The sequence below is a fragment of the Pristiophorus japonicus genome, chromosome 3, assembly GCF_044704955.1.
Source record: "Pristiophorus japonicus isolate sPriJap1 chromosome 3, sPriJap1.hap1, whole genome shotgun sequence".
Lineage (NCBI taxonomy): Eukaryota > Metazoa > Chordata > Chondrichthyes > Pristiophoridae > Pristiophorus > Pristiophorus japonicus.
In genome coordinates, this window is record NC_091979.1 from 5,169,700 (window position 1) to 5,186,810 (window position 17,111).

The 17,111-nt window shown below is 51.3% G+C and overlaps 1 protein-coding gene across 4 annotated transcripts in view; it reads left to right on the forward strand.

The window, feature by feature from the left end:
* Positions 1-17,111, forward strand: part of obsl1a (obscurin like cytoskeletal adaptor 1a) — a 192,428-nt gene that overhangs the window by 138,137 nt on the left and 37,180 nt on the right. For all 4 annotated transcript variants that reach the window (XM_070875141.1, XM_070875142.1, XM_070875143.1 and 1 more), the window contains 4 exons: positions 5,862-6,128; positions 8,721-8,993; positions 11,843-12,109; positions 13,166-13,432. In XM_070875141.1, the coding sequence (XP_070731242.1) occupies positions 5,862-6,128; positions 8,721-8,993; positions 11,843-12,109; positions 13,166-13,432 (1,074 nt within the window). The remainder of the gene's footprint in view (positions 1-5,861; positions 6,129-8,720; positions 8,994-11,842; positions 12,110-13,165; positions 13,433-17,111) is intronic.

Here is a 17,111-nt window from a genome sequence, read left to right on the forward strand (position 1 = left end):
GAGGGATTCAAATTCCTGGGGCATTGGAACCGGTTCTGGGGGAGGTGGGACCAGTACAAACCGGACGGTCTGCACCTGGGCAGGACCGGAACCAATGTCCCAGGGGGAGTGTTTGCTAGTGCTGTTGGGGAGGAGTTAAACTAATATGGCAGGGGGATGGGAACCAATGCATGGAGACAGAGGGAAACAAAAAGGAGGCAAAAGCAAAAGACAGAAAGGAGATGAGGAAAAGTGGAGGGCAGAGAAACCCAAGGCAAAGAACAAAAAGGGCCATTGTACAGCAAAATTCTAAAAGGACAAAGGGTGTTAAAAAAACAAGCCTGAAGGCTTTGTGTTTTAATGCAAGGAGTATCCGCAATAAGGTGGATGAATTAACTGTGCAAATAGATGTTAACAAATATGATGTGATTGGGATTACGGAGACGTGGCTCCAGGATGATCAGGGCTGGGAACTCAACATCCAGGGGTATTCAACATTCAGGAAAGATAGAATAAAAGGAAAAGGAGGTGGGGTAGCATTGCTGGTTAAGGAGGAAATTAAGGCAATAGTTCGGAAGGACATTAGCTTGGATGATGTGGAATCTATATGGGTCGAGCTGCAGAACACCAAAGGGCAAAAAACGTTAGTGGGAGTTGTGTACACACCTCCAAACAGTAGTAGTGATGTTGGGGAGGGCATCAAACATGAAATTAGGGGTGCATGCAATAAAGGTACAGCAGTTATAATGGGTGACTTTAATATGCACATAGATTGGGTTAACCAAACTGGAAGCAATACGGTGAAGGAGGATTTCCTGGAGTGCATAAGGGATGGTTTTTTAGACCAATATGTCGAGGAACCAACTAGGGGGGAGGCCATCTTGGCCATCTTAGACTGGGTGTTGTGTAATGAGAGAGGATTAATTAGCAATCTCGTTGTGCGAGGCCCCTTGGGGAAGAGTGACCATAATATGGTGGAATTCTGCATTAGGATGGAGAATGAAACAGTTAATTCAGAGACCATGGTCCAGAACTTAAAGAAGGGTAACTTTGAAGGTATGAGGCGTGAATTGGCTAGGATAGATTGGCGAATGATACTGAAGGGATTGACTGTGGATGGGCAATGGCAGACATTTAGAGACCGCATGGATGAACTACAACAATTGTACATTCCTGTCTGGCGTTAAAATAAAAAAGGGAAGGTGGCTCAACCGTGGCTATCAAGGGAAATCAGGGATAGTATTAAAGCCAAGGAAGTGGCATACAAATTGGCCAGAAATAGCAGTGAACCCGGGGACTGGGAGAAATTTAGAACTCAGCAGAGGAGGACAAAGGGTTTGATTAGGGCAGGGAAAATGGAGTACGAGAAGAAGCTTGCAGGGAACATTAAGACGGATTGCAAAAGTTTCTATAGATATGTAAAGAGAAAAAGGTTAGTAAAGACAAACGTAGGTCCCCTGCAGTCAGAATCAGGGGAAGTCATAACGGGGAACAAAGAAATGGCGGACCAATTGAACAAGTACTTTGGTTCGGTATTCACTGAGGAGGACACAAACAACCTTCCGGATATAAAAGGGGTCGGAGGGTCTAGTAAGGAGGAGGAACTGAGGGAAATCCTTATTAGTCGGGAAATTGTGTTAGGGAAATTGATGGGATTGAAGGCCGATAAATCCCCAGGGCCTGATGGACTGCATCCCAGAGTACTTAAGGAGGTGGCCTTGGAAATAGTGGATGCATTGACAGTCATTTTCCAACATTCCATTGACTCTGGATCAGTTCCTATGGAGTGGAGGGTAGCCAATGTAACCCCACTTTTTAAAAAAGGAGGGAGAGAGATAACAGGGAATTATAGACCGGTCAGCCTGACATCAGTAGTGTGTAAAATGATGGAATTAATTATTAAGGATATCATAGCAGTGCATTTGGAAAGAGGTGATATGATAGGTCCAAGTCAGCATGGATTTGTGAAAGGGAAATCATGCTTGACAAATCTTCTGGAATTTTTTGAGGATGTTTCCAGTAGAGTGGACAAGGGAGAACCAGTTGATGTGGTATATTTGGACTTTCAGAAGGCTTTCGACAAGGTCCCACACAAGAGATTAATGTGCAAAGTTAAAGCACATGGGATTGGGGGTAGTGTGCTGACATGGATTGAGAACTGGTTGTCAGACAGGAAGCAAAGAGTAGGAGTAAATGGATACTTTTCAGAATGGCAGGCAGTGACTAGTGGGGTACCGCAAGGTTCTGTGCTGGGGCCCCAGCTGTTTACACTGTACATTAATGATTTAGACGAGGGGATTAAATGTAGTATCTCCAAATTTGCGGATGACACTAAGTGAGCTGCGAGGAGGATGCTATGAGGCTGCAGAGCGACTTGGATAGGTTAGGTGAGTGGGCAAATGCATGGCAGATGAAGTATAATGTGGATAAATGTGAGGTTACCCACTTTGGTGGTAAAAACAGAGAGACAGACTATTATCTGAATTGTGACAGATTAGGAAAAGAGGAGGTGCAAAGAGACCTGGGTGTCATGGTACATCAGTCATTGAAGGTTGGCATGCAGGTACAGCAGGCGGTTAAGAAAGCAAATGGCATGTTGGCCTTCATAGCGAGGGGATTTGAGTACAGGGGCAGGGAGGTGTTGCTACAGTTGTACAGGGCCTTGGTGAGGCCACACCTGGAGTATTGTGTACAGTTTTGGTCTCCTAACCTGAGGAAGGACATTCTTGCTATTGAGGGAGTGCAGCGAAGGTTCACCAGACTGATTCCTGGGATGGCAGGACTGTCCTATCAAGAAAGACTGGATCAACTGGGCTTATATTCACTGGAGTTCAGAAGAATGAGAGGGGACCTCATAGAAACGTTTAAAATTCTGACGGGGTTGGACAGGTTAGATGCAGGAAGAATGTTCCCAATGTTGGGGAAGTCCAGAACCAGAGGACACAGTCTAAGGATAAGGGGTAAGCCATTTAGGACCGAGATGAGGAGGAATTTCTTCACCCAGAGAGTGGTGAACCTGTGGAATTCTCTACCACAGAAAGTTGTTAAGGCCAATTCACTAAATATATTCAAAAAGGAGTTAGATGAAGTCCTTACTACTAAGGGGATCAAGGGGTATGGTGAGAAAGCAGGAATGGGGTACTGAAGTTGCATGTTCAGCCATGAATTCATTGAATGGCGATGCAGGCTAGAAGGGCCGAATGGCCTACTCCTGCACCTATTTTGTATGTTTCTATGTTTCTATGTTTCTTCCTGCATCTAACCTGTCTAAACCCATCAGAATTTTAAACGTTTCTATGAGATCCCCTCTCATTCTTCTGAACTCCAGTGAATACAAGCCCAGTTGATCCAGTCTTTCTTGATATGTCAGTCCCACCATCCCAGGAATCAATCACGGGAACAGGAGGAGGCCATTCAGCCCCACTAGCCTGTTACACAGGAACAGGAGGATGCCCATTCAGCCCCTCGAGCCTGTTACACAGGAACAGGAGGATGCCCATTCAGCCCCTAGAGCCTGTTACACAGGAACAGGAGGAGGCCCATTCAGCCCTTCGAGCCTGTTACACAGGAACAGGAGGAGGCCATTCAGCCCCTCGAGCCTGTTACACAAGAACAGGAGGAGGCCCATTCAGCCCCTCGAGCCTGTTACACAGGAACAGGAGGAGGCCATTCAGCCCCACTAGCCTGTTACACAGGAACAGGAGGATGCCCATTCAGCCCCTCGAGCCTGTTACACAGGAACAGGAGGATGCCCATTCAGCCCCTCCATCCTGTTACACAGGAACAGGAGGATGCCCATTCAGCCCCTCCATCCTGTTACACAGGAACAGGAGGAGGCCCATTCAGCCCCTCGAGCCTATTACACAGGAACAGGAGGAGGCCCATTCAGCCCCTCGAGCCTGGTCTGCCATTCCATGAGATCACGGCTGATCTGAATCTTAACTCCATCTACCCGCCTTGGTTCCGTATCCCTTGATACCCTTACCAAACAAAAAATCTTTCAATCTCAGTTTTGAAGTTTTCAATTGACCCCATAGCGAACAGCTTGGGGGAGAAAGTTCCAGATTTGAAGAAGTGCTGCCTGACATCACGCCGTACCTCTTGCTCTCGTCTCCTATGCTCCGCTCCACGAGCATAGTAACAGTTACAGACAGGAGAAGCCCCTCATCCCATCTAGCCCACCTATCCCCAGTATTCCCATAGTAACAGTTACAGACAGGAGAAGCCCCTCATCCCATCTAGCCCACCTATCCCCAGTATTCCCATGGTGCATTTCTAATGACCCAGAATCTCATTTGTTGCTTCTTGAAACCCATTAAGGGTTCTTGTTCCATCACCCAGTCAATGGGAATTGGGGGAAAACTCTCCACTGGCTGAAGTCATACCCAGCATAAAGGAAGATGGTTGTGGTGGTTGGAGGTCAATCATCCCAGCCCCAGGACATCGCTGCAGGAGTTCCTCAGGGCAGTGTACTAGACCCAACCATCTTCAGCTGCTTCATCAATGACCTTCCCTCCATCAAAAGGTCAGAAATGGGATGTTCGCTGATGACTGCACAGTGTTCAGTTCCATTCACAACTCCTCAGATAATGGAGCAGTCCGTGCCCAGAGCAGGAACAAGACCTGGATAACATTCAGGCTTGAGCAGATAAGTGGCAAGTAACATTCACACCACACAAGTGCCAGGCAACGACCATCTCCAACAAGCGAGAGTCTAACCACCTCCCCTTGATATTCAACGGCATTACCAACGCTGAATCCCCCACCATCAGCATCCTGGGGGGTCACCCCCTGTGCTCACTGACCTACATTGGTTCCCAGTTAAGCAACCCCTCAATTTCAAAATTCTCATCCCTGTTTACATGTCCCTCCATGGCTCTCGCCCCTCCCTATCTCTGTAATCTCCTCCAGCCCACAACCCCCCGAGATGTCTGCGCTCCTCTAATTCTGCCCTCCTGAGCATCCCTGATTATAATCGCTCCACCATCGGTGGCCGTGCCTTCTGTTGCCTGGGCCCCAAGCTCGGGAACTACATCCCTGAACCTCTCCACCTCTCTACCTCTCTCTCCTCCTTCACGATGCTCCTTAAAACCTACCTCTTTGACCAAGCTTTTGGTCACCTGCCCTAATTTCTCCTTATGCGGCTCGGTCAAATTTTTTTTATCTCATAATATCCTCTGAAGTGCCTTCGGATGTTTCACTACGTTAAAGGTGCTATATAAATACAAGTTGTTGTTGTTATCGCGAAGCAGTTTGTGGGATCTTACTGTGCACCAATTGGCTGCCACGTTTTCCACATTACAAAAGCAACGATGCTTCAAATTCCGATGGGTTTAGACAGGTTAGATGCAGGAAGAATGTTCCCGATGTTGGGGAAGTCCAGAACCAGAGGTCACAGTCTAAGGATAAGGGGTAAGTCATTTAGGACCGAGATGAGGAGAAACTTCTTCACTCAGAGAGTTGTGAACCTGTGGAATTCCCTGCCGCAGAGAGTTGTTGAGGCCAGTTCGTTAGATATATTCAAGAGGGAGTTAGATGTGGCCCTTACGGCTAAAGGGATCAAGGGGTATGGAGAGAAAGCAGGAAAGGGGTACTGAGGTGAATGATCAGCCATGATCATATTGAATGGTGGTGCAGGCTCAAAGGGCCGAATGACCTATTTTCTATGTTTCTATTAAAGGCGCTATGTAAATACAAGTTGTTGTTGTTATTATCACGAAGCGGTTTGTGGGATCTTGCTGTGTACCAATTGGCTGCCGCGTTTTCCACATTACAAAAGCGACGACGCTTCAAAGGTACTACGTCGGCTGCAAAGCGCTTCGGGGCATCCCGCGGTTGTGAACGGCGCTATATAAATACAATTCTTTGCGGTTTTCTGGCAGAGCTCCCGCTGCTGTTCGTGCTGAGGCTGGAGGACCTGTGCGTGCAGAAAGGTGGCTCGGTCACCCTGTGGTGCGAGCTCAACAAGGCCAAGGGCGATGTCATGTGGCTGAAGGACGGCTGTGAGGTCCAGCCCAGCCACAAGCAGGTGGTGCGAGCCGACGGCCGGCTCAGGTCCCTGACCCTGGCCAAAGCCGCCCTACAGGACGAGGGGGAGTACTGCTGCGAGTCCAAGGACGACAGAACGGCCGCCCGGGTATCCGTCAGAGGTCCGTAGCACCGCCTCCCGCCTCCCCGTCTGCGCCAAACACCACCTACTTCCACCTCCGTTATTCCGTCCCTCGCTCCGCTCACAGATCCCGACATTCCATGGACGGAAGGAGGCCATTCGGCCCATCGTGTCCGCGCCGGCCGACCAAGAGCTACCCGGCCTAATCCTACTTTCCAGCTCTGGGTCCGTAGCCCTGTGGGTTACAGCACTTCAGGTGCACATCCAGGCACTGTTTAAATGTGGGGAGGGTTTCTGCCTCTACCACCCTTTCAGGCCGTGAGTTCCAGACCCCCACCGCCCTCTGGGTGAAGACATTTCCCCTCAAATCCCCTCTAAACCTCCCCCCAATTACTTTAAATCTATGCCCCCTAGTTATTGACCCCTCTGCTAAGAGAAATAGGTCCTTCCTACCCACTCTATCTTGGCCCCTCATAATTAAATACACCTCAATAGTATAGGGTATTGGTGAGGCCGCACCTGGAGTACTGCGTGCAGTTTTGGTCACCTTAAGGAAGGATATACTGGCTTTGGAGGGGGTACAGAGACGATTCACTAGGCTGATTCCGGAGATGAGGGGGTTAACTTATGATGATAGATTGAGTAGACTGGGTCTTTACTCGTTGGAGTTCAGAAGGATGAGGGGTGATCTTATAGAAACATTTAAAATAATGAAAGGGATAGACAAGATAGAGGCAGAGAGGTTGTTTCCACTGGTCGGGGAGACTAGAACTAGGGGGCACAGCCTCAAAATACAGGGGAGCCAATTTAAAACCGAGTTGAGAAGGAATTTCTTCTCCCAGAGGGTTGTGAATCTGTGGAATTCTCTGCCCAAGGAAGCAGTTGAGGCTAGCTCATTGAATGTATTCAAGTCACAGATAGATAGATTTTTAACCAATAAGGGAATTAAGGGTTACGGGGAGCAGGCGGGTAAGTGGAGCTGAGTCCACGGCCAGATCAGCCATGATCTTGTTGAATGGCGGAGCAGGCTCGAGGGGCTAGATGGCCTACTCCTGTTCCTAATTCTTATGTTCTTATGTTCTCCCCTCAGCCTCCTCTCTTCCGAGGAAAACAAACCCAGCCTATCCAATCTGTCCTCATAGCTAAAATTCTCCATTCCAGGCAACATCCTGGTAAATCTCCTCTGTACCCTCTCCAGTGCAATCACATCTTTCCTGTAATGTGGTGACCAGAACTGCACGCAGTACTCCAGCTGTGGCCTAACCAGTGTTTTATACAGTTCAAGCATAACCTCCCTGCTCTTATAATCCATGTCTCGGCTAATCTTCTGTTAAAGATGCCTGTGGGTGTATTTTTTTAACGTGGGGTGACCGTTGCACACCAGCCACCACACGGGCTTGACAGAGCGAGGTCTTGGTCCAGTGGCAAGGGTTAACCAGGACGACTGGAGACCAGCTCTGCTGCACGGACCCAGTGCGCCCACATATCGCAGTGTGGGCTGGGCCCGTGCTGCCCCTGGGCCCTCGCCTCTTCTGGGCCCCAGAGACAAATATCCCATATGCCTTCTTAACCCCCTTATCGAGCTGGCCTGCTACCTTCAGGGATCTGTGGACCTGCACTCCCAGGTCCATTTGTTCCTCTACACTTCTCAGGGTCCTACCATTTAATGTGTATTCCCTTTCCTTGTTAGCCCTCCCCAAATGCCTCACACTTCTCCGGATTGAATTCTATTTTCTACTGTTCTGCCCACCTGACCAGTTCATTGATGGTTTCCTGCAGTCCACTGCTTTCTTCAGCATTCTCAACTACAGGCCCATCTGCTGCTGAAACCCTCATCCGTGCCTTTGTTGCCGCGAGACACCCGAATATTCCAAAGCACTCATGGCCGACCTCCCATCTCCCACCCCCCGTAAAAATCATTTCTTCCAATACTCCGCTGCCCGTGTCCTAACTCGCGCCAAGTCCCGCTCACCCATCACCCCCTGTGCTCCGTGTCCTAACTCTCACCGAGTCCCACTCACCCATCACCCCCTGTGCTCGCTGCTCCGTGTCCCAACTCGCACCGAGTCCCACTCACCCATCACCCCCTGTGCTCGCTGCTCCGTGTCCTAACTCGCACCGAGTCCCGCTCACCCATCACCCACTGTGCTCGCTGATCTCCCGGTTAAGCAGCGCCTCAATTTCTAAATTCCCATCCTTGTTTACATGTCCCTCCATGGCCCTCGCCCCTCCCTATCTCTGTAATCTCCTCCAGCCCCACAACCCCTCGAGATGTCTGCGCTCCTCTAATTCTGCCCTCCTGACCATCCCTGATTATAATCGCTCCACCATCGGTGGCCGTGCCTTCTGTTGCCTGGGCCCCAAGCTCTGGAACTCCCTCCCTGAACCTCTCCCCCTCTCTACCTCTCTTTCCTCCTTCAAGACGCTCCTTAAAACCTACCTCTTGGACCAAGCTTTTGGCCACCTGCCCCTAATATCTCCTTGTGTGTCTCGGTGTCAAATTTTGATTGTTGACAGTTCCCCGAGAAGCCAACTGGGGACGTTTTACTGCGTTAAAGGCGCTATTTAAATGCACGTTGCTATTGCTGAGAATTTTTGACTCCCGGACATGTTTTCTCCCCCCTCCTTTCAGTTCCGCGGGTTGTGGAGTTCATCTCCGATCTGCACGGTGTCACGGTGCTGGAGGGAGAGGACGCCAAGTTCAAGTGCATGGTGTCACCGGAGGACGTGGGAATGGCCTGGCGAGTGGGCGGGGCCGAGGTGCCGCCCGGCAGCGACAAGTACCTGGTCTCGCGCAACGGGCTGTGCCACACGCTGGTGATCCGCCGCTGCAAGCTCGCCGAGGCGGCTAGGGTGACCGCGGAGGCGGAGGGAATGTTCTCCAGCGCCAGCCTCCAGGTGCAAGGTAGGACACGGGGCCCGCGCTGGCGGCGGAGAAGGGCGGGCATTGACGGGGTGACGTCAGAACCCATCCGCGCCCACCGGGTTTTCTACGCGCCTGTGGGTCAGTTTTACTACGTTCACGGTGCTGCGTGAATGCAAGTGGTTGTTGTTGTTGTAGAGTGTCCCCTTCGCTCCGGGAAATGGAAAAAATTGCCTGGCCATGGGGAAAGGGCAAGGGGAGTGGGACTGATCGGATCGCTCTGTCACAGAGCCGGCACAGGCACGATGGGCCGAATGGTCTCCATCTGTGGTACAAGATACTGCAGGGTATCTCCCTCAGCAACAGAAAACGTTTTTCTCTCTCTACCCCATCAATTCCTTTCAAAATCCTAAATGTCTCAATCAATTAACCCCTTAACTTTCGATATTCCAAGGAACACAAGCCTGGGCTTGGTACAGACTGTGTTTTGGGCTGTGCATCTGTGGAGTATGTCGCTGGAGAAATACCACCAACGATGTCTCCGCAAGATCCTACAAATCCCCTGGCAGGACAGACGCACCAACGTTAGCGTCCTCGACCAGGCCAACATCCCCAGCATCGAAGCACTGACCACACTCGACCAGCTCCGCTGGGCAGGGCCACATTGTCCACATGCCAGACACGAGACTCCCAAAGCAAGCGCTCTACTCGGAACTCCTTTGCGGCAAACGAGCCAAAGGTGGGCAGAGGAAACGTTACAAGGACACCCTCATAGCCTCCCTGATAAAGTGCAACATCCCCACCGACACCTGGGAGTCCCTGGCCAAAGACCGCCCTAAGTGGAGGAAGAGCTTCCGGGAGGGCGCTGAGCACCTCGAGTCTCATCGCCGAGAGCGTGCAGAAACCAAGCGCAGGCAGCGGAAGGAGCGTGCGGCAAACCAGTCCCACCCTCCCCTTCCCTCAACCACTGTCTGTCCCACCTGTGACAGGGACTGTGGCTCTCATATTGGACTGTTCAGTCACCTGAGAACTCACTTTTAGAGTGGGAGCAAGTCTTCCTCGATTTCGAGGGACTGTCTACGATGGTGCTGGTGCGATGGGTGCTGCCTCTCTGCCTTCGAGAAGGAGCGGGACCGGTTCCTGACTGGGGCAGAGATCGGGCCATAGAGAAGGTCTATGTCTTTATAGAGAACACTGGATCTGTGAAATCCCCCGGACTGGGTTCCATCGCCAAAGGTGGGCGGAGAGTAAATACCCAAAGTACATTTCCCCATTATTGGTCCTGGGATTTGCTTCTGATCTTTTGAAGATTTCATGCCTTGAGGCCGGGGGGTAAAGAGGGCGAGAGAAGGTGTGGTGAGAAGTGGCTGGTTAAAATGCTCCGGCCATCACAATGTGTGGGCCAAGCTTGATGGACCAGCTCGTCTGTTCCTGCCCGTGAGTTTTGCATGTTGTTGGCAGAGCTGTGGGAAGGCGGGGGGGGGGGGTGCTTAGAGCGTGATGCCCCTCCCACAGTCGAATAGCTCGCTGACGCTCACACGCGGAAAATGAGCGCGGACACTGGAGGGCAGCCAGTGGGTGCGCATTGTAATATATAGCTGTCCCTCGTGTACTACACCTCCCCCTAGTGGACTACAGCTCCCCTTCGAGAACTACAGCGCCCCCTAGTGGACTTCAGCTCCCCTTCGAGAACTACAGCGCCCCCTAGTGGACTTCAGCTCCCCCTGGTGGACTCCACCTCCCCTTGGTGGACTTCAGCTCTCCCTGGTGGACTACAACTCCCGCTGGTGGACTACAGAAGAATGAGAGGGGACCTCATAGAAACGTTTAAAATTCTGACGGGTTTAGACAGGTTAGATGCAGAAAGAATGTTCCCAATGTTGGGGAGGTCCAGAACCAGGGGTCACAGTCTGAGGATAAGGGGTAAGCCATTTAGGACCGAGATGAGGAGAAACTTCTTCACACAGAGAGTGGTGAACCTGTGGAATTCTCTACCACAGAAAGTAGTTGAGGCCAATTCACTAAATATATTCAAAAGGGAGTTAGATGAAGTCCTTACTACTCGGGGGATCAAGGGTTATGGCGAGAAAGCAGGAAGGGGGTACTGAAGTTTCATGTTCAGCCATGAACTCATTGAATGGCGGTGCAGGCTAGAAGGGCTGAATGGCCTGCTCCTGCACCTATTTTCTATGTTTCTATGTTTCTATGTTTCAGATCCCCTTCGTGGACTACAGCTCCCCCTAGTGGCTATAGCTCCGCCTAGTGGACTACAGCTCCCCTTCGTGGACTACAGCTCCCCCTAGTGGACTGCAGCTCTGCCTAGTGGACTGCAGCTCCCCCTAGTGGACTATAGCTCCCTCTAGTGGACTATAGCTCCGCCTAATGGACTATAGCTCCGCCTAGTGGACAACAGCTCCCCCTGGACTTCAGCTCCCCTTAGTGGACGACAACTTGCCCTGGTGGACTTCAGCTCCCCCTGGTGGACTTCAGCTCCCCCTAGTGGACTTCAGCTTCCCCTGGTGGACTTCAGCTCCCCCTAGTGGACTACAGCTCCCCCTGGTGGACTTCAGCTCCCCCTAGTGGTCTACAACGCTACCTAGTGGACTCTCGCTCCACCTCGTGGACTTCAGCTCCCCCTAGTGGGCTGCAACTCCCCCTAGTGGACTATAGCTCCCCCCCCTAGTGGGCTACTGTGGTAATGCAACTGCTTGTGTATAAAGTAAAAGGAACACGTGACAAGGACACATGAGCAGTTCCTGTCGCGCCATCTTGTGTGCAGTGTGCTTAGTGATGTCGTAAGGAATATATATCGCAGTTATGAGAGTAGCGGAGGGGTGGGGAGGGAGAAAAGGGGTAACTCTTGTAAACCGTGTTCCCGTCTCCTCCCGCAGAGGCGCAGATCGTGTTCACGAGGAAGATGACGAGCGCAGTGTCGGAGGAGCTGCAGGACGCCACCTTCGAGGTGGAGGTGAGCTGCGAGTCGGCGGAGGTCCAGTGGATGAAGCAAGGGGTGGTCATCCAGCCCGGCCCCAAGTTCCTGCTCCAGCGGGAAGGCCGGACGCGGAGGCTGACCGTGCACGGCACTGTGTCCGCGGACCGCGGCAACTACCGCTGCGAGACGCTGCACGACAAGACGCAGGCCAAGCTCATCGTGGAGCGTAAGTACAGGCCCCTTTAACCGAGCGGGCACCGAGGGAGGGACCCAGGGGTCCGGTAGCGTCGTCGTTATGTTGCTGGACTAACGATCCGGAGAAGTGGATTCAAATCCCAACACAGCAGCTGGGGAATTTAACTTCAACTTAACAAATTTGGAACTAATGGCGACCATGGGATTGTCGTAAAACCCATCTGGTTCATTAACGCCCTCTAGGGAAGGAAATCTGCCGCCCTTACCCGGTCTGGCCGATATATGACTCCAGACCCACAGCAATGTGGCTGACTCTTAACTGCCCTGTGAAATGGCCCAGGAGACACTCAGTTGTACCAAACCGTTATGACAAAGTCAGCACTGTGGGAGCACCTTCACCACACGGGCTGCAGCGGCTCAAGGCGGCTCACCACCACCTTCTCCAGGGGCAATTAGGGATGGGCAATAAATGCCGGCCTTGCCAGCGATGCCCACATCCCAGGAAAAAAATAGATATTTTTTTTAACTCTGTATCGAACCCCATGCTGTACCTGCCCTGGGAGTGTTTGATGGGACAGTGTAGAGGGAGCTTTACTCTGTATCTAACCCCCTGTACTTGCTCTGGGAGTGTTTGATGGGACAGTGTAGAGGGAGCTTTACTCTGTATCTAACCCCCTGTACCTGCCCTGGGAGTGTTTGATGGGACAGTGTAGAGGGAGCTTTATTCTGTATCTAACCCCCTGTACTTGCTCTGGGAGTGTTTGATGGGATAGTGTCGAGGGAGCTTTACTCTGTATCTAACTCGTGCTGTACCTGCCCTGGGAGTGTTTGATGGGACACTGTAGAGGGAGCTTTATCCATCCTTATCGCTAAGCAGTTATCCAAGCACATGTGTGTGAGGGTGTTGGGTGAGGGCAGGATTGGCCTCGATGTTGACCACCAAGGATGACCTTGTGCGAATGACCCCAGGGATCAGATCAGCGTCTGCAGGAAAGGAGCTCAGAATGGAGGGATGGGGGAGAAGATGGTGGACATCATGTTTGGCCGGAGGGATTAACTTGTCTCTGGCTCTTCTCTTTGGGGTCAGCCCGTAGGATTAGCGTGAGGAAGGCCCTGGTGGACCTGGAGACCTTTGAGAGGGAGGCCGTCACGTTCCAAGTGGAGTTGTCCCACCCGGAGATTGAAGGTGTCTGGATCAAGGACGGGATCCGCGTCAAGCCGAACACCAACCGGAGGATCAGCACGGCGGGGCGGGTGCACAGCCTCACGCTGTCCGCTCTCACGCTCGAGGACACGGGGACCATTGCCTTCCAGAGCGACAGCGTGCGCTGCACCTCACGGCTCACCGTCCGAGGTGAGATTCCCGCCCGAAACCCCCCCCCCCCGATACACCCCCCAATACCCCCCTATACACCACCTGATACAACCCCTCCCCCGATACCCCCCTCCCTAATACACCCCCCGATACACCACCCCGATACTCCCCTTCCTGATACACCCCCCAATACCCCCCCGATACACCCCCCAATACCCCCCCTATAAACCACCCCAATACCCCCCCGATACACCACCCCAATACACCCCTCCCCCGGTACCTCCCCGCCCCGATACACGCCTCATACATACATGTTTTTATTCCAAAGTTAAAAAACAACTAATAGACACACAACAAAATATTCAATCAGTAAGTATAATTTGATGAGAGAGAGCTTACTTACCTCGCTAACCCCCACTACCCCCCCGATACACCACCCCGATACACCCCCCCTCCGATACCACCCCCCCTGCCCGATAACCTCCCATTTAAACCGAGGCCCCGTCTGCTCTCTCAGCTGGATGTAAAAGATCCCAGGGCACTATTTGGAAGAAGAGCAGGGGAGTTATCCCCGGTGTCCCGGACAATATTTATCTCTCAGTCACCATCACTAAAAAACAGATTGTCCGGTCACTAACACATTGCTGTGTGTGGGAGCTTGCTGTGCGCAAGTTGGCTGCCGCGTTTCCCACATTACAACAGTGACTACACTCCAAAAGTTCGTCATTGGCTGTGAAGTGCTTTCAGACATACGGTGGTTGTGAAAGGCGCTATATAAACCCAAGTCTTTTTTTAATGTAGCTCGGTATCAAACTCCGTTGATAATGGCTCTGTGAAGCACCTTGGGGATGTTTTACTAAGTTGAAGGCGCTATATAAATCCAACTTGTTGTGGTTGGTCAGAGCCCCACCTGAGTTACCGCGGTCCATTCTGAGCGGTGTTCCAAAGCTACCTGCCTTGTGCAACTCACGGGCAGCAGGTCTAACGCCTGGTGGGCAGCTTGGGGACCAGACCGTGTTGGACTGCCTTCAATGCTAAGACCAAGCAAATGTCTAGCATCTGTGGGCATGGCTGCCCTGGGCACCAATTAGGACATTTAGGACTGAGATGAGGAGAAACTTCTTCACTCAGAGGGTTGTGGACGCTGAGTCTCTGAATATATTCAAGGCTGAGATCGATATATTTTTAGAGTCTAAGGGAATAAAGGGATATGGGGATCGGGCGGGAAAGTGGAGTTAAGGTCGAATATCAGCCGTGATCGTACTGAATGACGGAGCAGCTCGAGGGGCCAAATGGGCGACTCCAGCTCCTATTTCTTATGTTCCTAAGTACGTGGGCATTGTATAGGGTGCTACCAACAGCTGGAAAGAGATAGGCCAATGGAATCTTGGCCTTTATTGCAAAGGGGATGGAGTATAAAAGCAGGGAAGTCTTGCTACAGTTATACAGGGTATTGGTGAGGCCACACCTGGAGTACTGCGTGCAGTTTTGCTTTCCATATTTACGAAAGGATATACTTGCTTTGGAGGCAGTTCAGAGAGGGCTCACTAGGTTGATTCCGGAGATGAGGGGGTTGACTTATGAGGAAAGGTTGAGGAGGTTGGGCCTCTACTCATTGGAATTCAGAAGAATGAGAGGTGATATTATCGAAACATGTCAGAATTTTTTGAGGATGTGACTAATAGAGTGGACAAGGGAGAACCAGTGGATGTGGTGTATTTGAACTTCCAAAAGGCTTTTGACAAGGTCCCACACAAGAGATTGGTGTGCAAAATTAAAGCACATGGTATTGGGGGTATTGTATTGACGTGGATAGGGAACTGATTGGCAGACAGGAAGCAGAGAGTGGGAATAAACGGATCCTTTTCAGAATGGCAGGCAGTGACTAGTGGGGTACAGCAAGGTTCAGTGCTGGGACCCCAGCTATTTACAATACACATTAATGATTTAGACGAAGAAATTGAATGTAGTATCTCTAAGTTTGCAGATGACACTAAGCTGGGTGGCAGTGTGAGCTGTGAGGAGGACGCTAAGAGGCTGCAGGATGACTTGGACAGGTTAGGTGAATGGGCAAATGCATGGCAGATAAATATGAGGTTATCCACTTTGGTGGCAAAAACAGGAAGGCAGATTATTATCTGAATGGTGACAGATTAGGAAAAGGGGAGGTGCAACGAGACCTGGGTGTCATGGTACATCAGTCATTGAAAGTTGGCATGCAGGTACAGCAGGCGGTGAAGAAGGCAAATGGTATGTTGACCTTTATAGCGAGAGGATTTGCGTAGAGGAGCAGGGAGGTCTTACTGCAGTTGTACAGGGCCTTGGTGAGACTACACCTTGAATATTGTGTTCAGTTTTGGTCTCCTAATCTGAGGAAGGACATTCTTGCTATTGAGGGAGTGCAGCGAAGGTTCACCAGACTGATTCCTGGGATGGCAGGACTGACATATGAAGAAAGACTGGATCGACTAGGCTTATATTAACTGGAATTTAGAAGAATGAGAGGGGATCTCATAGAAACATATAAAATTCTGACGGATTGGACAGGTTAGATGCAGGAAGAATGTTCCCAGTGTTGGGGAAGTCCAGAACCAGGGATCACAGTCTAAGGATAATAGGTAAGCCATCTCGGACCGAGATGAGGAGAAACTTTTTCACCCAGAGAATTGTGAACCTATGGAATTCTCTACCAGTTGAGTCAAGTTTGTTGGATATATTCAAAAGGGAGTTAGATGTGGCCCTTATGGCTAAAGGGATCAAGTTATGGGGAGAAGGCAGGAATGGGGTACCGAAGCTGCATGATCAGCCATGATCATATTGAATGGTGGTGCAGGCTCGAAGGGATGAATGGCCTACTCCTGCACCTATTTTCTATGTTTTTATATTATGAGGAGGCTTGACAAGGTGGATGTAGAGAGTATGTTTCCACTGATGGGGGAGACTAGAACTAGGGAGCATAATCTTAGAATAAGGTGCCGCCCATTTAAAACTGAGATGAGGAGGAATTTCTTCTTTCAGAGGGTTATACATCTATGGAGTTCTCTGCCCCAGAGAGATGTGGAGGCTGGGTCATTGAATAAATGTAATGACCATTTAATGTCCATCATCGGATCAGCCATGATCGTATTAAATGGCGGAGCAGGCTCAAGAGGCCATATGGCCGACTCCTGCTCCCATTTCTTATGTTTTTATGATAGATCTGCTTGGGGAGAATTGCAGGGGAGTGGGGTGCTCAGCGTGGTTCCATCGCCCTGTGTCCCAGCGTTCCATCGCCCTGTGTCCCAGCGTTCCATCGCCCTGTGTCCCAGCGTTCCATCGCCCTGTGTCCCGGCGTTCCATCGCCCTGTGTCCCGGCGTTCCATCGCCCTGTGTCCCGGCGTTCCATCGCCCTGTGTCCCAGCGTTCCATCGCCCTGTGTCCCGGCGTTCCATCGCCCTGTGCCCCGCCGTTCCATCGCCCTGTGTCCCAGCGTTCCATCCTGTGCGCTGTGTCCCAGCGTTCCATCGCCCTGTGTCCCAGCGTTCCATCGCCCTGTGTCCCAGCGTTCCATCGCCCTGTGTCCCAGCGTTCCATCGCCCTGTGTCCCAGCGTTCCATCGCCCTGTGTCCCAGCGTTCCATCGCCCTGTGTCCCAGCGTTCCATCGCCCTGTGTCCCTCCGTTCCATCGCCCTGTGTCACGCCGTTCCATCGCCCTGTGTCCCGGCGTTCTATCACCCTG